Raw genomic sequence first — 21,728 nt, 5'->3', positions numbered from 1 at the left:
GAAGTGAACACAAGTTTCCTTACTGCAAGGCAGCAGTGCTACCACTGTGCCATCGTGCTGCCTATTATGTATTTGTGAAGCTTGAAAATGTTTCTTCACATGTATGAAAGTTTGCATAATTTATAATCTAAATAATTTCAAAATTTATAAAGAGTCTGAAAACACTTTCATATTCATATTAAGAAAAATGTAAAAGGATAAACAACAGTACCCTAAAACCAACATTATCAATTTTTTTTTTTTTTTTTTTTTAACTAATCCGTGCCTAAGTAACCCAACCAGTGCTAATACCTCCCAATGTTAAGAGATTAGGGTTATAGAAATTAAAGCCAGGTCTATACCTCTTCCTCTCCACTAATGCCTTCATCATCCTCTCCTACTTCTTCTTCCTCCTCCTCATCTTCATCATCATCATCTTCATCAAAATCCTCCTCTTCACCATCTTCCTCATCATCATCGTCCTCCTCATCCTCACCTTCTGAACAGACGAGAAGAAGCATTTTGATAAAGTGACAAGCCTGTTTTGCTTAGACTGTTCAACCTTGGAATACTAATATCAAAATAGGAATGTCACTGTACTCTTAACAAAATAAGGGCACTATAATATACGTAGTTTATTAGTTGCTGACGTGGCACAAAAGGATTATGTACCTCTGGCCTTTTTCCTTAATGTTTCTTTAAAGACATTAAATAATGTAATTTTAACAACTTTTCTTTGAGTATACAATTAACTGTTTTAAAACACTTTACTGACACTGCAAGGACTGTAGTGGTACTGCAATTACACAAAAAAAATTAAGTTGGTTGTAAACCAGGTTGCCTGTAAATTACATAAATTTTTTATCCGTCTTATTTAGCAAACTAACCAAGGCCAATCAACATCAGATACCACAAACACACACACACAGTAATCTTATTTATTTCTTTGTTAAAGGACACACCTTCCTCATCATCGTCATCTACTCCATCAACCTCCCCTTCTGAATCAGATGCTTCTTTGTCTTCAATGTCATATCCATCCAAATATGTGAGATGAGGCAGAAGTTTAAAGACACTCTCTCTGTAGTCATTAAGGTTTGTCACTTCACAGTTGAACAGGTCCAGGCTTTTCAGATTGTCTAGCTTTTTCTGACAAGAAAAAAAAAGAGTTACATTGAAACTTCATGGAGTAATTTATGTGACCATTACATAATGTTAAAAAAATTATCTGATTGCAAATTTTTCCAAAGATTTTGCATTTATTACATCCTTCCAAGAAAGGATGAAACATTATCTTGGGATTAATAAAGTATCTATCTATCTATCTATCTATCACAGTTTTCATTATGAGTCATCATCACTGTATTCCAAACATTGTCTAAAGTGAACTATAGCATCCATGTTGGGACTGAAACTTTTTTTTTTTTCTAAATATGTTTAAGTTACATATTACAGTTACAGATTACTTCCCAACGAAGTGAATGCTAAATTGACTAGCAACATTATGAAGCCATACTCGTACAAGCAGATGTGTCTAGACCTCAGCAGGATTGGTTCTCACTGCAGCCCTAAGCTAGATAATTAAATTAGAAAATGGGTAATGTTGATAGTTCTAAATTCGTCATTTGGAATCGTTTTTTTATTTTAACCCAGTAGTACTAGGGTGTTGTACCATGTTAGCCATTATGGATGTAGTGAAGTCAAGCAAAATGACACCTCTTGCCTGAAGAAGGGGCCTGAATTGCCTCGAAAGCTTGCACATTGTAATCAAAGGAACCTGTGTTGCCTCGAAAGTTTGCATATTGTAATCTTTTTAGTTAGCCAATAAAAGGTGTCATTATGCTTGACTTCTCACTATTTTAGCCCAGAAAATGAAAACCAGAAGGTTTAGCACACTTACCAAAGGTTCCAATGTACTGATGTCTCTCAGTTTGTTTCCACTGAGATTGAGATGCGTAAGTTTAGGAAGATTTTCTGCTAGCACATCAAGACCTCCAGAAATTTTATTATCACTCAGTTCCAGCTATAAAAATGAGAAGCAGGTAAGGACAAAAATAACAAAAGGAATTATTAAGTGGCTATACTAGTCCAATGTAATAGTAAAGACAGGTAAAACTGCAAAAGACGTTGAAAACATCTGGCACATCTAAACTTAATGTCTGACATGAACATCACTGAACCCACTGGAACAACCTGCTTGTCACACACTTGTTCTTGTTGGACTGCCGCCCTAGATAAACATTTCACAAATACTGCATGAACTATAACAGCAGATGGTTCCAGAATCATCTAAGGCAGGGGTGTCAAACTAGTCCTGGAGGGCCGCAGTGGCTGCAGGTTTTCATTCTAACCATCTTCTTAATTAGTGACCAATTTTTGCTGCTAATTACTTTTTAATTAACTTGACTCTGGCCCTTTAGTTGTTTCTTTTTCCTTAATTAGCAGCCAAACAATAATGAGACACAAAACAAGCCGCCATATCACACAATATCTGAAAATAAAGAAAGGTGATGGTCTCAGTAAGGTTGATCTCTCAACTCACCAAAACACTTTGATGATGTTCTTATAAAAAACGAAAAATCAACAGTTTTGGAAATGTCTGCTGTTGTAGAACAAGAGCAGCAACAAGCCGTGGAATTAAATAACGGGTTTAATTAACAGCAATCATCGGCTTCTCATTAAGAAACTGGTTGGAGTTTGAAGCCCCAGTTTAAGCAGGTCATCTGTTGGCTCGTTTCACATCTCATTTCTGTTTGGCTGTCATTTAATGAGGAAACAAATCAATTCAGAGGACTGACTCCTTCTAACATGGCTGTTAAAATAAAGTGGAAAAAAGTGAATTAGCAGTGAAAACTGGTCACTGATTAGGAAAAGGGTTAGAATGAAAACCTGCAGCCACTGCAGCCCTCCAGGCCTGGAGTTTGACACCCGTGATCTAAGGGAAAAAAAAAAAACACACACACACTAAAGTTTGCTAAAACCATCCAACTTAGCAGAACCTTATACATGTTTTTTCTGCATGCCCGTTGCAACACCAAGAAAGCAGCTTCCTGCCAGAAGAGTGGCAAAATTTGTTTATTCACTACAGCAAATAATGCATGTTTCTACACTGTCATTGATTTTTGTTTTATGCAATATCACCATACAATGACATCCCTCCGTCAATATTTCCCTTCCATTGTTTTTTGCAGTCTTGGTCACCGCTAAACTGGTGTTAGAACAGACCTCCTGTCATACTATTAATCACAAAATGAGTGGTAAAACCTCATGAAAATGGACAATATTTAAAAAGAACAATAACAACCGACTAAGTCGTACTAGATTTCTACTTCACATATGATCTTCAAGTTCAACATACTCACATGGAAAGCTGAAAAACTGAATTCTCAAAAGAATCCACAACATCCAATGTCACCATGTCCCCACCGCCAAGAGGTCAGGATTATGAATGTTAAAGCCCCTTTAATTACATGACACATGAACTGCTTGCCCTGTTTAATTACACAACATACTGTTGAAAATATTTTGAAATCAGCCAGATTTCTGTCTATTTTTAGTGCTTGGATAGCATACAGGCTTGGCAGATTTGTGGCAGATGAAATATAATGTCCGTAAATGTAAATCATTGCACACAGGAAGTAAAAATGTTATGTTTAAATATACAATGGGAGGTCTGAAAATCAAGAGTAAACCTTATGAGAAGGATTTAGGAGTCATAGTGGACTTGACACTATTAACTGGCAGACAGTGTTCAGAAGCCATTAAGAAGGCTAACAGAATGTCAGGTTATATAGCGTCTTGATGTGTGGAGTACAAGTCATAGGAGGTTCTGCTCAACCTTTATAATGCACTGGTGAGGCCTCATCTGGAGTCTTGTGTACAGTTTTGGTCACCAGGCTACAAAAAAGACATAGCAGCACTAGAAAATGTCCAGAGAAGAGCAACTAGACTGATTCAGGGACTACAGGGGATGAATTATGAGGAAAGAGTAAAAGAGATGATCCTTTACAGTTTAAGCAAAAGAAGATTAAGCATTAAAAATCATGAAGGGAATTAGCCCAGTGGATCTAGATTGTTATTTCAAAATGAGTTAATCAAGAACACGGGGACACAGCTAGACACTTGTTAAGGGTAAATTTCACACAAACGTTAGGAAGTTTTTCTTCACACAAAGAACCATAGACAAGTAGCATGGTAGACAGTGAGACCATAGGGACTTTCAAAACTAGACTCAATGTTTTTCAGAAGAATTAATTGGGTAGAACTGGCAAGCTTTGTTAGGCTGAATGGCATGTTCTCGTCTAGATTGTCCTAATGTTCTAATCATGGAGAAAAATGCATCTGTTGTCTACTAATTTTTGAAATATTTAATAATTCACTTTCTCAGCTATATAACCACATCAAACAGAATAATAACATCCAACACTAGCCCTTTTTGTGTGGAAAATAAGTTCTTGAACAAAGACAAGTTTACCTTTTTCAGCTGTGCAAGTTTGGGAAGATCTGAAACTGATGTGAGGCCAACATTTATTAAACTGAGAAATTCAAGGTTGACAAACCCGGATGTCAGGCCTTCAATTTTGCCATCATTTGATCTGCAGTTGTCAAGGACCAGCTCTCGCATCTGCACAATAACACAAAGAAAAGATATTACTGAATAACACAAAGAGGTACAGCATCACATTAGCACTAACATAAAATCTCACTTAATGCGTGAAGTAAACTGGAGTTCACTTCAGGTGATTCTGTATATCTTCTGTAATAAATGTAAAAAAGGGTAAAAAAAAAAAGATAACAATTGACTATATGTCACTATATGTAGACAGAAGAAGAATGTATTGGGTGACAGGGAGTTGCCATGTAAGTGTGTAGCAGCAGCATCTTCAATCACATTGAAAATGTCAGTCTCATAAGATGCAAAGAAACTGTCAAAAGAAAAAAAAAAATCTCCTAAAAGAAAACGTGAATTGCTTGAAATAATTAACCACAATACAATGAAATTACTCATACTGCGCTAAAGAGGGACAACACCTATTGTATGGGTTTAGTAATGCATTTATTTAATTTATTCAAAAAGAAAAAAAACTAATAAAATATAGATATGGCTCATTTAGCGTGTAATATTTGTTAACATTAATGGTTACATTGTAGCAAGCAGCATGGGAGCACCAGCCAGGTAGGACTGTGTGAAACGCTTCTAATCAAGGCTACCAAAGTATATACTGTAGGTTTCTAACAAGGCATGCATGTTTGTTTATTTATGGGAACAAGCTTCCTCATGAAAGTCTTAAAATCAGGTTTCATTCTCTAACCTCAGTAAATCTAGAGGAGCCAGAAGAAACACTCACAAATCATTTTATTTTCACCTTTTTTTAGCATAAAATCAATAATTAAATTTTTTCCAAATCCCAGTCCTAAACACACACTTAAAAGTTTGTCCAGGAGTCTTTCTATAAGAAAATCAAACTCAATGTTAGTGCATGGCATTTTACTGTATATAATTTATATACATGTTAATATCATAATATACATAACAAGGGGGCTCCGCCCCCTGCTCACTTCGCTTGCCTACCCCCGGCGTTGGGTATCCTGAAATATATTAGTCGAGCTCGTTTGTTTTGGAGCCGTGCCTGCAGCATTTCAGACACGCGTTGTAGGCGCCTGCGTTCATTGATTTTATCCAGGCGGGCTCGTGTTTGTATATCTGTCAGTTGAGCTCATTCGCTTTGAACCTGTGCCTGCTGTGCTTCCACAGTTTCAGACGCGTGTTGTAGGCGCCTGCGTTCATTGATCTTATCCAGGTGGGCTCATGTTTGTATCGTTAAGCTGTATTGTGTTTGAATTTGGTGTAAAGCGTTCAGCGGTGTATACAATCCCAAGCAGCACATTACTCCTAACTTCACTCCGCAGTAGTGCCACTCACAATATGGCGATGACGCCTGCGCCTTCACTCTATACCATCTTTGTGGACCTGTGGGGTCTCCGTAGCCTCTTCCATTTGAATCTGGGTTGCAGCGCAGAATACTCTTTTTTGTGTGGCTGTGTCAGTAGTCGTTAGCTATGGGCACGTTGTTGCTTCATTTCTCATTCACATCAGTTGAGCTCTTTCGTTTTTGGGCCGTGACTCCTTCGTGCGCGGTGGATACGACTTCGCTTGCGGTTTATGAGACGTGCGCTGTACGCGCCTGCGCAGTACGTCTCATGGTCCCATCGCCGTGTATCTGCATCCATGCCATCCGGTTTACCATTCTCGGTTAGTAATATGGATACTGCATGCGCAGCACATTTATAGTGTTCTGAAAGGGTTTATCTCAGGTTTTTTTTTTCCTGTTGCATTACTTTGCCCCCTGCTCGCTTTGCTCACCAACCCCCGCGCCTGTGCTATGCGGTAGCCTCTTTGCGGTTCTGCTGCTCACATATGGGAATGCAGATGTACAATTTAAACAGATTTTAATATCATGGGAATTGTTACATTTGCATCAACGCAACATATAACTGCCCGTGATTGAATTTCGTTTCTTTCTCCCTATTATATAAACTGACTTTTTCGAATGTTTGGCTCATTTGATCATTGTCTTTGCAAAAGCTATTCTAAACAGAAACTGTTATCGTTTTAATACGAATGGCATATCAAGATCTCCTTTGTTGTCTAATGTTATCCAAGGAAGATGTACTACATTACCTTTTTTGGATACATCCTTCTTTCTACAGTAACTTGTGAATTGTAAGATTGGACGTTGTTAACAGTTGTAGATACTCTTTGTAATATTGTAAGTTGTTGTTTTCATCTTCCACATGATCACCACCAATTGTTGCAGCATAGTCTATTGATACGCATTTAACCAATTTGCCGTGCAACCATTTGACAAATTTGATGTGTAAGCGATCAACATTTTTGTGGCGTTAATTCATTTGACTTCCTCGTTTCTCGGTGCTAGGATTGCACCTGTACTCATTTTTTATGTTGATAACCCTTTGTGAAGAAATTCTTCAATAAGATTTGGACATAATACGTCTTCTTTAACTGGGAACTTAAAGTGAGGAAAACGTTAAAGTGTTTAAGAGCTGAGAGCGCAGGAAGTGTGTCTGACAAAAGCATTCACACCAATGAGAGGTGAGAGGACGGTGTGACTTGAAAAAATCTCAAGGCAAAAAGTCTCGTCTCGCGGTACTTGAAAAAATCTCTGTTCCAAAAAGTCTTGTCTGCAAAAAGTCTTGTCATGACAAAGGATTTTTTTTATATAATAGAGAGACATTATATGTGGAGTTTGGTCAGGTATTTGTGAAGGCCACAGAAGGTAGGGAATGGTGCGTCTTTAATCTATTGGGTGTGCAAGATGATTAACCATGAATTTTAAGTATGGATCTCCTAATGAATGTGATAATTGATTCAACTCCCTAAATACCTTTATTCCCAAACTGGCCTGTTTGTTATTGAAAAAGAGAAAGACAGCACTGTTGGTATCAGTCTGAAAACAACTATAAAGCCATTGAGAACTTCATTCAGAGTCAAAGCTGTGGGGAAGGCTTGGAGCACTATTCACTTTTTCAATGCAGGGCTTAGCCTGCCAAAATGTCTCCTCCTGGAGCAAAATGTACAAACTTCCATAACACAACAATTTTGCTTGAAGAACTATATCCTGTACTAAATATGTGCAATGCTATCTGAAATTGCCAAAAACTGACTTAAAGTGGAATTGACCCAGGTATTTTTCAAAATGCTCAAATCAATTTAGACTTCCATGTGTCTCTTTGACAGTATACAGGCTCAGAGTAATTACATATTTTTTTTAACTGTAGCATAATAGCAAAATATTCTACATGCATCAAGGCAAGCAACCAGTGAAACAGAAATTAATATCATATATATTAACACAAACAATTGAGATACAGTATGGCCTGCTAGAAAACATCTCTTCCAGATAAAAGCATTGCTGTGTCTGCATGGGTTTCCTCCAGTTTCCTCCCACAGTCCAAAGACATGCAGGTTAGGTGCATTGGCGATTCTAAATTGGCCCTAGTGTGTGCTTGGTGTGTGTGTGTGTGTGTGCACCCTGCCCAGGGTTTGTTTCCTGCCTAATGCCCAATGTTGGCTGGGATTGGCTCCAGCAGACCCCCATGACCCTGTAGTTAGGATATAGTGGGTTGGATAATGGATGAATGGATATTTCAAACAAACTCCTCAGGATTCACAATCGTTTATATCGAGCAAAGTCACAATTTTGATTACTTAGGCCAAATACCTGTGACTCTCCCACTATACCTCAGCATTCTACATTAACACAAGCTCATCTTTTTCTATCCGACCATGCAATCTTAGAACGTGGGCATTTCTCCACTGCTTGGTGCTTCCTAATATGTCACACAAGAATGGAAGGGGTAAAAGCTTCTATTCCAGAAATGCCAAAAAAAAAATTGTATAATATGTGCAAGTTTTGTTTGTTTGTGTCTAAGGAAGGCACAAAGACAAAAAATATTTAAAAAAAAAAAAAAGGAGAATGAGAAGAAGAGAGATCTACTGTAGTCATTTCATTTATGAACGTGCTTTTATCTTTAATCATTGACCCTGGTCTAGATTAAGTGGGTTAGAAAATGAGATGACATAACATTATATAAGTAAAACACAGAGTGAATATGAAAACTCAACAGAACCCCAATAGAGACTTAATTTTGACTGACCTTAACCTTTTCTATGAAGAAAAGTGGGGTATAATTACACAATTCCTATGTGTTAACTAGACAGACACCTATCCAAACTGACCTGACTGCTGGACGCAAACCAAAAGTCACTTAATTTATGCGGAGGGTGTCATATTTATTAAACCAAGAAAGCATTGAAATTTTAATATATGTGCAGGGTGCCGTATTTATTCAACCAAGTAGGCATTGATTTTTTTTTTTTAATTTTATTGAATTTATTAAAATCAAATAACATTCCATACGCATAACTTGAGTTTTACAAAAAGAAAAAAAAAATAGAAAGAAAAAGGTTCGAAACCAATCAACCTCCACCCCTGAGAAAGAGAGCTAGGCCAGCAGTCTAAAACTTTATTCTAGTAAAGACAAATGAAGAGATAAATTAATAAATGAATAAAGAGGGGAGAGAACCTGCTTCCTCAATTTAAATGATCATTCTAAAATGTTATTGATTAGATCCTGACAGGTTTTGAAAACGTTTTGTACAGATCCTCTAAGTGCAAACTTGACTTTTTCCAATTTTAGATAGTATATAACATCAGTTACCCACTGACTTAGAATAGGGGAGTTTGGGTTCTTCCAATTGAGCAAGATAAGTCTATGTGCCAATAGTGTAGTAAAGGCGATTCCAGTTTGTTTGTCCTTCTCCACTTTAAGCCCATCTGGAAGTACACCAATTCATGTGCAAGGTGTCATATTTATTTAACCAAGAAGGCATTGTAATTTTTAAAATTATTTTTCCTAAAAAGTATCTATTTCCTTTATACTAAATATTTTTTGGTTACACCATTTTATTAAAAGGCAAAACAAAATCTGATGCGATTTACCTTTACTTCATTCTTTACATCAAATACAAGTTTCAGGTTCACTAAGACCATGCCAGCTTTGGAATCAACTGTGCATATTAACCCCTGAAAATGTATATTTTGCTGTAAATAATCATCGTCATGGGAAAAAAAGGAACGGAAAACAAACCTTATTAAAATTCAGTAGTTTAAAGAAGAAATCAGAAACACAAACACACAACCCCTGTATGGAATTACCTAGACTCATAGTCATAAAGTAACATTGAAAGATGCCATGAATCTGGGACCTCGAAAGTGCAACTGGAAGATTAAGCCTCAACCCGATAATCAGGTCAGGCTTTACTCTGCACAATTTGTAAAGAAGCACACTCTTTCACTTAAGGAGTGATGAACTGGAAAAGGGAGGGGGAAGGGAGGGAACTTGGCATTATGACATCTTTACCATTTCCCTTTTAAGAGGCTGTCGTACGAGCTTAACAAAGCTTAAGCAGCATCAGGTAAATGGACTGGGAAAAGGAGGGAGGGGAACGACACCCAGAAAACACTCCACAATGTCAGGCCATGCCAGCACAGTGCTGTATTGTGACACAGGAAAACAGAATCAAGATATCCACAGAAGTATACTAAAAGATATTAAGTCCATGTTTGTTGTCACATATTTACTTACATGCCTGAATAATACATAACATGCAAAGAAAACTATATGTTTTATCATTTTAAAAAGTCTGCTGTTCTCTTGAATATTATGTTCCTTGTAGGTGCTTGGGATAACTACAAATAAAATTTTAAAAAAATCCTCCTCCGCCTCTAATTTAGCTCTTCCCATTTGTTTTATATAGGGTCACTATTTTTGACTAGACTTTTAAGTAATAATCCTGTACAAGTTTCACCCTGATTTTTTTACCTGATGCCAACCATCCCCATTTATCCAGACTTGGTATCAAATAATACAGATCTTTTACTTACTCGCATCACATTAGACCTTTTTTGATTATTAACATGCAAATAAAAAAAATAATTCAACAAACTGGTCCAAGATCTACCAGTTACAAAGGACAAGCAAGAATAAATTGTGACGATAAAAAAAAAAAATAAACATAAAAACAGGAATTTAACCATTAATAATTAGGTGGGATCTCAACTGAAACAGCTAGTCTTGGAAACCCAAGATGCCGTGTTGCTGTATTCAATTCTTAGTAATTCTTTTATTTATAAGGAAACAAATAATTAATTAAATCTAAAATGTGCCTTTGGGCAAAGTCAATGTGACGTATAACTAGAATGACAAAGATTCTCACATCATTTGCATTACATAATATTATCCTGACATGACTTGGTAAAAAGTTAACAAGCATTTTCAGGAAAGACATGGCATAAAACTTGCTGTGGTATTTAATACTGGAAACTCAATTTAAAAAAAAACAAAAAAAAAAAAACAACAGGTAATCTCACACTTACATTCCTATTAGAATAACTCTGGTTAGTTTTTTATTAATGTTTGCATAAACTCTATCACTATGTCCTTAAGCACAAATTTACACTACTTCTTCTTTTGGCTGCTCCTGTTAGGGGTTGCCACAGCAGATCATCTTCTTCCATATCTTTCTGTCCTCGTTATCTTGCTCTGTTACCCCCATCACCTGCATGTCTGCTCTCACCACATCCATAAACCTTCTCTTAGGCCTTCCTCTTTTCCTCTTCCCTGTCAGCTCTATCCTTAACATCCTTCTCCCAATAAACTCAGCATCTCTCCTCTGCACATGTCCAAACCAACGCAATCTCCCCTCTTTGTCTCCCAACCGTCCAACTTGAGCTGACCCTCTAATGTCCTCATTTCTAATCCTGTCCATCCTTGTCACACCCAATGCAAATCTTAGCATCTTTAACTCTGCTACCTCCAGCTCTGTCTCCTGCTTTCTGGTCAGTGCCACCGTCTCCAACCCATATTATATAGCTGGTTTCACTGCCATCCTGTAGATCTTCCCTTTCACTCTTGCTGATACCCGTCTGTCACAAATCACTCCTGACACTCTTCTCCACCCATTCCACCCTTTCTGCACTCTTTTTCACCTCTCTTCCACAATCCCAATTACTCTGTATTGTTGATCCCAAGTATTCAAACTCATCCACCTTCACCAACTCTACTCCCTGCATCCTTACCATTCCACTGACCACCCTCTCGTTCACACACATGTATTCTGTCTTGTTCCTACTGACCTTCATTCCTCTCCTCTCTAGAGCATATCTCCACCTCTCCAGGGTCTCCTCGACCTGCTCCATACTATCTCTACAGATCACAATGTCATCAGCAAACATCATAGTCCACGGGGACTCCTGTCTAATCTCATCTGTCAACCTGTCCATCACCATTACAAATAAGAAAGAGCTCAGAGCCGATCCCTGATGTAATCCCACCTCCATCACTCCTACCGCAGACCTCACCACTGTCACACTTCCCTTGTACTTATCCTGTACAACTCTCACATACTTCACTGCCACTCCTGACGTTCTCGTACAATACCACAACTCTTCTTAAGGCACCCTGTCATATGCTTTCTCCAGGTCCACAAAGACGCAATGCAACTCCTTCTGGTTTTCTCTATACTTCTCCATCAAAACCCTCAGAGCAAACATCGCATATGTGGTGCTCTTTCTTGGCATGAAACCATATTGCTGCTCACTAATCATCACCTCACTTCTTAACCTAGCTTCCACTACTCTTTCCCATAACTTCATGCTGTGGCTCATCAATTTTATCCCCCTGTAGTTACTACAGTTCTGCACATCTCCCTTATTCTTAAATATCAGCACCAGTACACTTCTTCTCCACTCCTTAGGCATCCTCGCACTTTGAGATTCCATTAAATAATCTGGTGAAAAACTCCACTGCCATCTCTCCTAACCACCTCCATGCTTCCACAGGTGTGTCATCAGGACCAACGGCCTTTCCATTTTTCATCCTCTTCATAGCTGTCCTTACTTCCTCCTTGCTAATTCTTTGCACTTCCTGACTCACTATCTCCACAACCTTCTCTCTCTCTCTCATTCATCAGCCTCTCAAAGTACTCTTTCCATCTGCTCAATACACTATCCTCGCTTGTGAGTACGTTTTCATCTTTATCCTTTAACCTGCTGCACATCTTTCCCAGCTTGGTCCCTCTGTCTAGCCAATCAGTACAGGGCCTTTTCTCTCACCTTAGTGTCCAACCTCTCATACAACTCACCACACACCTTTTCTTTAGCCTTTGCCACCTCTCTTTTCACATTGCACCTTATCTCCTTGTACTCATCTACTTTCTGCATCTCTCTGACTATCCCATTTCTTCTTTGCCATCCTCTTCCTCTGTATACTCTCCTGTATTTCCCCATTCCACCACCAGGTTTCCTTTTCCTCCTTTCTCTGTCCAGATGTCACGCCAAGCACCCTTCTTGCTGTCACCTTTACTACATCTGCTGTAGTTTCCCAGCTGTCTGGTAACTCTTCACTGCCACCCAGTGCCTGTCTCACCTCCTCCCTAAACTCAACCTTGCAGTCTTCCTTTTTCAACTTCCATCATTTGATCCTTGGCTCTGCCCTCACTCTCTTCCTCTTCTTGATCTCCAACATCATCCTACAGACCACTATCCAATGCTGCTTAGCTACACTTTCCCCTGCAACTACTTTGCAGTCTTCAATCTCTTTCAGATTGACTCTTCTGCATAGGATGTAATCTACCTGTGTGCATCTTCCTCCACTCTTGTAAGTCACCCTATGTTCCTCCCTCTTTTTAAAATACGTATTTACCACAGCCATGTCCATCCTTTTGACAAAATCCACTATCATCTGACCTTCTTCATTCCTCTCCTTGACACCATACCTACCCACCACCAACCTACCTTCGATGCAAAGCACATGTAAGAAGAATGGAATGAAGATCAATATAAAGAAAACAAAAGTGCATAACAAAGGAAAGAACAGCAAAACCAGTCATCATATAAACTGGACAAAACATCTTGGAAGAGTACAGCTTGAAATATATGGGAAGTGAGCTGTTAATGGATAGAAAAAGTGAAAAAGCACAGGCTGGGGGGTTTGGGGGATTGGTGAGCGATGCCACCTAGTCAAAAAAAAAAAAATCCTGTCTACTAAAATTTATAACAAAAAATAATTTTGTTTTTGGCAAAAGTAATTTCAAAAACCAAACCAGTTCTGTTTTTTTGACTATAAAAAGAGTGCATAAAAAGAAACAAGAAATTTAACAGTAGTAATTCATCACAAGTTTTGAATTTGGTTTAAAATGTTAAGATTCAAAGACACTGGACTACTAAGAAAGCTACCTGATTATGTGAGGCCATGTCTAGGTGTTTGTCATGGGAGGGAGGACAGACACTATAATAACTCAGTAACAAATTATGCAAAACAGTAATTACTTGTGAATAAAAGAGCATTCTTTTTATGTCATGCCACTATCCCTCTATACACAGGAAGGCCACATCTGTTAAGAGTCACTCATTTTCATTACAAAACGTATGTGTCCTGAAAAGAATTGAAACCTCCAGTACAAATTACTGAGTAATCTGAAGGATAAACTAAGGTGCTGCGTAAACCATGTGCTTCACACTGAGACATCCCTGCTGCTCCCACTTCCAGCAGCTGATGAAGTGAAGTGCTGGCTCATATCTTGAGTTTTGTGTCTGAAATAAAGATAATGTAGGCAGCAGTCTGGATGAAAAAAATGAAGAAAATAATGCAAGATTTTTTTTTCCCCCAGAAAAACTAATGTGGATATATTAATTAAAAAAATATATTCCAGTTTTTTAAAAAATATATGTTTAAACATCCTTATGTTCCATGAGCACAGCTATGACAACAGAACTACTTTTGTCTCCTTTGAGTGCATGTCTGTGTATAGAACTGTAGGAATTTGGTGAAATTTTCACTTTGTACAAGACATATATAAAAATATTTGTACATACAATGTTCTCTAATTCCACATGCATTTATGGTATAAGCAAAAGCATGAATAAGAAACCAAGAACAGCAGTGACAAATATGAAGTCACACAGATCTAAAGACCAGCAATTACATTTATACTGTTCCCAATAATTATATAATACTCAGTTGTGCAGTGTTCTATACATTTCATTGTCACTCGAACATGGCACTTCCTTTGTATTTGCAACTAATAATAATTCCTCTCAATTTCCTATCATGGAAGCAGTTGGTAACCACAATTAACAACTCTCTCCATGGATTGGATGTAAACTGGCTCATTTACAGTACTTCAGGGTACATCCAGTTTACCAACATTGCAAACGCATATGCTTGCAAAACAAATGACATGATTTATCTAGATTGTTAAGCATCATTGTCCAAGTGTCTTACAAGTGTGTCGTTCGCATCAGTCAGTGTGTCTTACGTTAAGTAATGCTGTTATGGCATTATGGTTAACCCAGCAGTTTCATGGCTTTGTTCCTACAGGTACTGTCACACACATGCGCATGGGAGGCAGCTAAAGGGCTTGAATGAAGGCAATTCCAGCCAGACCAAGGGGTGGTGGAGTGTACTAATCCTTTCTCTCTTTCCACTGCAGACCAATTACGGGAAATTCTGCCTGGCCACGATGACATCACATCCACTTTCGGCCCCGATGATGTTCCTCAGCCTTCCTTAAAACCGCCATCTTTACCTCAGTCGAGTTAGTTCTGTTTTGGACTCCAAACTGTACAATTCAATTTACCATTTTGCAGCTGGGTTCAAATATATGAGTGGCTGACCCAAACCTTTTTTGTGGCTCTTTGTCTTGTCTTTTCTTTGACAATACATAAGCAAACGTAGCAAAATACCTGGGGGAAAATACTAGATTATCTAGGTCTGGGGAACTGTACGTTTGAGATTACAGTGGCAGCCTAACTTTGTTGACAACAGACAGATTTATTTGTCCCAATGGGGGAAATTGTTTCTTTTTTTTTTTACAGAAGTTCAATAAATAGAGAGTTCCAGAAAACTACAGTTACAGAGCTAAATAAAAATTCACTAAGAATCTTTGTAAAGTTAAAACCTTGAGTCACTCCAAATATTATTATTACTGTATTATTACTACTAAAGAGAGATTCACTCGAAAAAGGCCCTGAATATCCATATTACTAACCGAGAATGCTAAACCGGATGATGGACGCAGGCACATCCGGCAATGGGCCGTAGCTGCAAAAAGACGTACTGCGCAGGCGCAAAAAGAGTCTGCGAGGGTCGGCTGAGGAGCCGAGAAAGGCGGATAGAAGAGGGCGAGAGAGGCGGATGAGGGGCCGCGAGAGGCGGACAAGACCACAGAAAAAAGGAGTGAGCAGAGGAAAAATTGAGAAATGAGGCGCAAAGAGCACCGAAAAAAGGAAACGGCACATAAAAAAGTATTCAAACGCAAGCCACGAAACTAGACCCAAAAAAAAAAAAAAAAAAAAAGAGGCTCGCGCACAACAGCAAGGCACCCCCCCCCCCACCCCTACAGGCACCGGACGGGACACACACCAAGAGGGGGATTCAACAAGCCCATGGAACACAAAACCACCCCACAGACCCTACAAGCAAGGGACGGGACACACACAAAGAGGGGGATTCAACAAGACACAGGAACACAAAAAGAAAGAAGACGCTCGCGCGACAACAATCCTCAACCCCCCCCCCCCCCCCCCACACACACACACACACACACACACACACACACACACACACACACACATCCATAAGAAGTGACACCCAAAGCCACATATTCTAAAGTGAACATCAACACCTTCACACTAGACAGCATAGGTGTCAGCATTGGTGGATCTCCTTACAATAAAGCACTATTAACCGTTCAACTGCAGAAAAAGAAACATATTAACAGTGACTGCGATCCTTCTTATTACTTATCCATATTTCGCATGCTGAGAAAGAAACAAGTCATGAATATACGGTCACGGGTACAAAATGAAAAGGAAAGGATAACAGGAACAAACACATGAAAACGAAAGAAACAACAAAATAGACGGCTATGCAGCATAGGTGGATCTCATTACAATAAGGCACTATTAACCGTTCAACCGCAGAAAAGGCTCCATATTAACAGTGAGTGCAATTCTCCTTATTACTTATCCATATTTCGAAAAGAAAAAATGTCTCGACTCCAAAAACGCAAAGCTCAACTAAAGCTTCTAACTAACGATGTACCTAAAAATAAAAACTTTATGAACTGCATTAGATCCTACAATGGTTCATTTGCTTTTGCATATACCGGAGTAAATATCAGGCCACCAAAAGGCAATGGACCATACTGCTTTCGCATATGTGCACAAATACTGCATCGCATTGGAACAGTGCACCCTGAAACAAATCAACAACGCAAATATGCACAAATCTACATCCTAGATCCACATGACGCAAACTATCAATCAAAGTGCTGCATCGCAACAGGCACGGATTCAAAACGAAACACCTCCCGTCTCAGACATACGTTAATGGCAGCGAAGGCTACAACGGGCTTCTCACACAGCACAGGCAAATCGATTACAGCTCCAAAACAACACGTCCCAAATACTACACATGCAACAACGCGCCTCTCAAACGGCACAAGAAAAACATACACCAGTAAAATTCATTCGGATTAATGAATGTCATTTGCAATCATTGTCATTCAGTTCACTTCCCTGAAGAAACAACTGGCAATACAAGTTATACATTTACACGTTGTTGTCAAAAGGGTCAAATTAGACTGCCTTCTTTACATTCATATACTGAATATCTACAGAGGCTTATAACTGACGATGTACCTGAAAGTGAAATCTTTATCAACTACATTAGATCCTACAAATCGGTATCCACTATGAACATTAACGGTGGCACTGCACGTGACATCCGTCTTGAAAAAATGTTGTTTATTGATGAATGTTCAATGGCATGAAGTCACTTACTCAACACCATTCATAAACTTCTACAAACGTTTATGAATAATAATATTCGATTTGAAGGAAAGGTACTTTTATGAGGAGGAGATTTTAGACAGTGCTTAGCTATTCTTCCAGATGCCATGCACTCAGCTATTGTTCAGTGCACCTTAAAATACGCAGACAATTGGCATTGCTTTCAAAAGATACAGTTAGTAAAAAAGATACGATGTCCAGAACCAAATCATAACAATTGCTTATTACAACTGAGAGATGGTACACTCACCAATACAGCTGGACTTCAGGCACATATTATTACAATTCCTCAAGCCTTTATCTGCGACGACTTAGTTACAGAGACATTTCGAACAGCAATCTCATTAGACCAAATGCCCCTTTTAACACAACGCACTATATTATGTCCAAAAAATATTAATATGGAAAACATTAATACCCAAGTCATTCCATTACTTCCTGGAGAGACACAACTCTTTCTAAGCTCTGACAAACTTGACTCTGATCACAACAATAACCATCTTAAATGACCTTACAAGTTCTGAGCTGGAATTACCTTTTACACTTAAACGGCGTGTACAAAGAAATTTTCCAATAAACCTTTACACTGTGCCACACACTTTATTGTTTGCTTTCTATTTGCATCATCTACACCGTCACACTATTCTATATCTCATTCATACATCACGCTCTTTGTCATTCCCAACACCAGGGGTTGGCGAGCGAAGCGAGCAGGGGGCGGAGCCCCCTAGTTCTGGAATAACTCTCGCTAGGACGAAGCAATCTGAACGAAACAATGTGCTCCTCAGTATATGGAGCTTCGAACAAGCCGGGATGCCCCTGCGTCGATGTGATGAGGTAGGTGCCGGACAGCCATCGTGATGTTTGATGGATTAAAGACTAGAAGTCCACATGACCGTCATCATCAAGTTCTTCCATGTGAACTGATTGAGGTCATTTATGTTCGGTAGAATACCAAGAGGGGGCTGGGTGGTCTCGTGGACTCTGAACCCCTGCAGAATTTTTTTTTTTTTTCTCCAGCTATCTGGAATGTTTTTTTTTTTCTTTCAGTCCTCCCTGGCCATCGGACCTTACTTTAATTCTATGTTAATTAGTCTTCCCTAATTCTATTTTCTTATTTTTTTGTCATTTTTTCTCTTTCTTCATCATGTAAAAGTACTTTGAGCTACATCATTGGTATGAAAATGTGCTATAGAAATAAACGTTGTTGTTGTTGTTTAACCTCCATTTGCAACTTCTGGGTGTATACCGCCTGTACCCCTTCACTCAGTCACTTCTCATCACGATGGTGGTGTATAGTATTAAGCAGCGTGTCTTCATGGTTGCAAACCTACTGGATCACCAATTCGTTTAAGCGATGTCAGAATCAACTGGATGATTGTGAGTTAATGGAAGGTTACTTCCAGCAAGATAGAGCAATGTGTCACACATCGGCAAGGAACATGGCAGAAATCGAGTCCTTCTTCGGCAACAGGGTAATTTCAAAGGGGCTTTGGCCACCACAGTCGCCAGATCTGATACCACCAGACTTCTTCCTTTGGGGTATTCTAAAAGGAAGAGTCTATCGGAACAAGCCTTGCACTGTCAAAGATTTGGAGGAAATCATCCAAGGTGAAATTGCTGCTATTCCCCAAGAGACATTCGCTGATATGTTGAGGAACATGGAGCACTGCGTTGAAATGTGTCTGGCAGAAAATGGAAACCACTTCCAGCATCTCATGTCATGCAATGCACACATACGAAGATTATAATGCTAATTTTCACTTGTATGCAGATGACACCCAGTTATACCTTTCATTTAAATCAAATGAAGTTTCTCCAATGTTGTCTTTAATTAGTTGTGTTAGTGAATTAAAGGAGTGGATGAATGAGAACTACTTGTCTTTAAACACAGATAAAACAGAGATGGTAATTGTTGGAGGGAATGACGCTGATCATAACAATATTTTGTCATCATTTAACTCAGTTGGAATCCCCATTAATTATACTGAATCAGTCCGCAATCTAGGAGTTATCTTTGACTCTAGCATGTCATTTAAAGCGCATATTACAAAGTTGTCCAAATCATGTTTCTTCCATCTTAAAAATGTTTGGAAATTAAGGCGCTTTCTAAATAAACAGGATTCTGAGAAAATAATTCATGCATTTATCTCTAGTAGGATTGACTACTGCAATGCAGTGTTCACTGGATGTTCAAACTGTTCTTTATACAGCCTCCAGTTAATCCAAAATGCGGCTGCAAGAATTATTACAAAAACAAGAAAATACGAACACATAACTCCAGTTCTTAAATCCTTACACTGGCTCCTGGTTAAGTTTAGGGCAGATTTCAAAATCCTCCTTTTAACATATAAAGCATTAAATGGCCAAGGTCCGGCTTACTTGTTAGAACTTATCATGACTTACAAACCAGAGCGCACATTAAGATCTCAAGATGCCAGTCTGCTTATGATTCCAAGGATTAATAAAATAACAATGGGAGGTTGAGCTTTTAGTTACAGGGCCCCTAAACTGTGGAGTGGTCTGCCTGCTACTATAAGAGATGCCCCTTCGGTCTCAGCTTTTAAATCCCGGCTGAAGACTCATTACTTCAGTTTAGCACACCCTGACTAGAGCTGCTGATTAACTGTACAGACTGCATCTCTGTTAGTCATTAGCACTAAAACATAAGTAACATGATAGCCATAATTGGATACTAACCCTCACCTATTCTGTTTCTCTTCTCTGTACTCAAATGTGGCACTTGGTGTCACGGCCCACCTGTCAAGTTGTTTTGCCTACCTAAGGTAAAGTCATCCCTGATGTAGGATCGCAGGAATCGTGGGAAAGAGGGGTCCTTTCATCAGATTGGCTGGCCCAGCACTGTTTCAGCCATGGAATGGCCAAATGGGGGAGGCAGCTTGATGGATGAGGTCTCCAGGACTCTAAATATATCCAAATCTTCTTATGTGATATAATTTACTGTTAAATTCTGCTCCGTACTTCTAAAATTTTAATTTTTATACTGTACTGAGGATTTGTTCTGTTCTGTGTATTGTATTGTATTGACCCCCTTCTTTTTGACACCCACTGCACGCCCAACCTACCTGGAAAGGGGTCTCTCTTTGAACTGCCTTTCCCAAGGTTTCTCTGGGAGTTTTCCCCTGTCTTCTTAGAGAGTCAAGGCTGGGGGGCTGTCAAGAGGCAGGGCCTGTTAAAGCCCATTGCGGCACTTCTTGTGTGATTTTGGGCTATACAAAATAAATTGTATTGTATTGTATTGTATACGTGAAGGTATTATTTTGGTTCAGATTGCTTCATCCTAACAGGAGTTACAACAGAATATTTGGGGCCTCTTTCGAGTGAATCTCCTTGTACTTATTATCTGGCTTTTGCTTTTATCCAATGTGACTTACGACATTTAAAAGATACAACAGGTTACATTTTCTTTTGTTTTTCCAAATGGAGTAAAGGTTGGTGAAATGACTTGCTCATGGACTCACACAGAGTCAGTTGTAGTGTGCTTTGAGCTGGGGACGATCTTGTGCTAGTCTGGTCTTAGTACGTATTTACAGTAACAAGACTAACTTGGGGGATTAACACTGTTGCAGTGATCAAGACAAAGATTAAGCATAGTTGCACTGTGCTTCTTGGAGTCCAAGAAGTTGAACAAAGTTGCATACTAAATTAGGCCACCTCGTGAGCAGGGTTAACAGAATTGGTACAGTGAGTAATGTTCTAAAATGAATTCCGCAAAATATGGCATAAAAAAAAAAATATGGAAACCATCTTCTTATATAATACGCTTCCGTGGCTGTCCATTTGTCTGTCCACAATTTTAAATCACCTGTAGCTCGCAAACTGTTTGACCAATTGACCTGAAATTTGGTACGCATATACTGCATGACATCTACTATCCGCTTCCAGGGTGATGATTACTATTTTTATTTTATTTTATTGTAGAATCAACTCTCGGCAGTGCGCAGCAGGGCGGCCGTGCGGCGCATGTGTACGGGAGCCATTCTCATTCCTACCACCTTCGCCATCACTTCCTCTACCTCTTCATATCTTAAATCATTCTTGAGGCAGATTGAACACTTAAGTACCACCTTAAGTGAAAAATTAAGAAAAACGTACTAAGTAATTGCAATACAAAAACAGACTTAATCAGTTTTAACGTGAAAAAATGCTGAGGGAAGAACAGAAGAGGCGGGACGCTAGGGTGGAGAAAAGAAGAGCTGCTCAGGAAACAGCAAGCGCATCAACCTCTGAGCAAACGAATGGTAAACGTACAGAGAAAGAGGATGAAAACTAGGAATGCTCAAGTCAAAG

At 38.9% G+C, this 21,728-nt stretch overlaps 1 protein-coding gene across 2 annotated transcripts in view; it reads right to left on the bottom strand.

Moving 5' to 3' along the window:
* anp32b (acidic (leucine-rich) nuclear phosphoprotein 32 family, member B) overlaps positions 1-21,728 on the bottom strand; it is a 67,820-nt gene that overhangs the window by 13,829 nt on the left and 32,263 nt on the right. The window contains exons 2-5 of one of the 2 annotated variants that reach the window (XM_028805869.2): positions 4,454-4,603; positions 1,880-2,002; positions 942-1,128; positions 342-475 (exon numbers count right to left, since the gene is read on the bottom strand). In XM_028805869.2, the coding sequence (XP_028661702.1) occupies positions 342-475; positions 942-1,128; positions 1,880-2,002; positions 4,454-4,603 (594 nt within the window). Of the gene's footprint in view, positions 1-341; positions 479-941; positions 1,129-1,879; positions 2,003-4,453; positions 4,604-21,728 lie in introns of both variants that reach the window. The other variant, XM_028805868.2, reaches the window with a different exon arrangement.

The sequence above is a fragment of the Erpetoichthys calabaricus genome, chromosome 7, assembly GCF_900747795.2.
Source record: "Erpetoichthys calabaricus chromosome 7, fErpCal1.3, whole genome shotgun sequence".
Classification (NCBI taxonomy): Eukaryota; Metazoa; Chordata; class Cladistia; order Polypteriformes; family Polypteridae; genus Erpetoichthys; species Erpetoichthys calabaricus.
The sequence above is the reverse complement of the archived record's forward strand: the minus strand, read 5'-3'. Positions and strand labels throughout refer to the sequence as shown.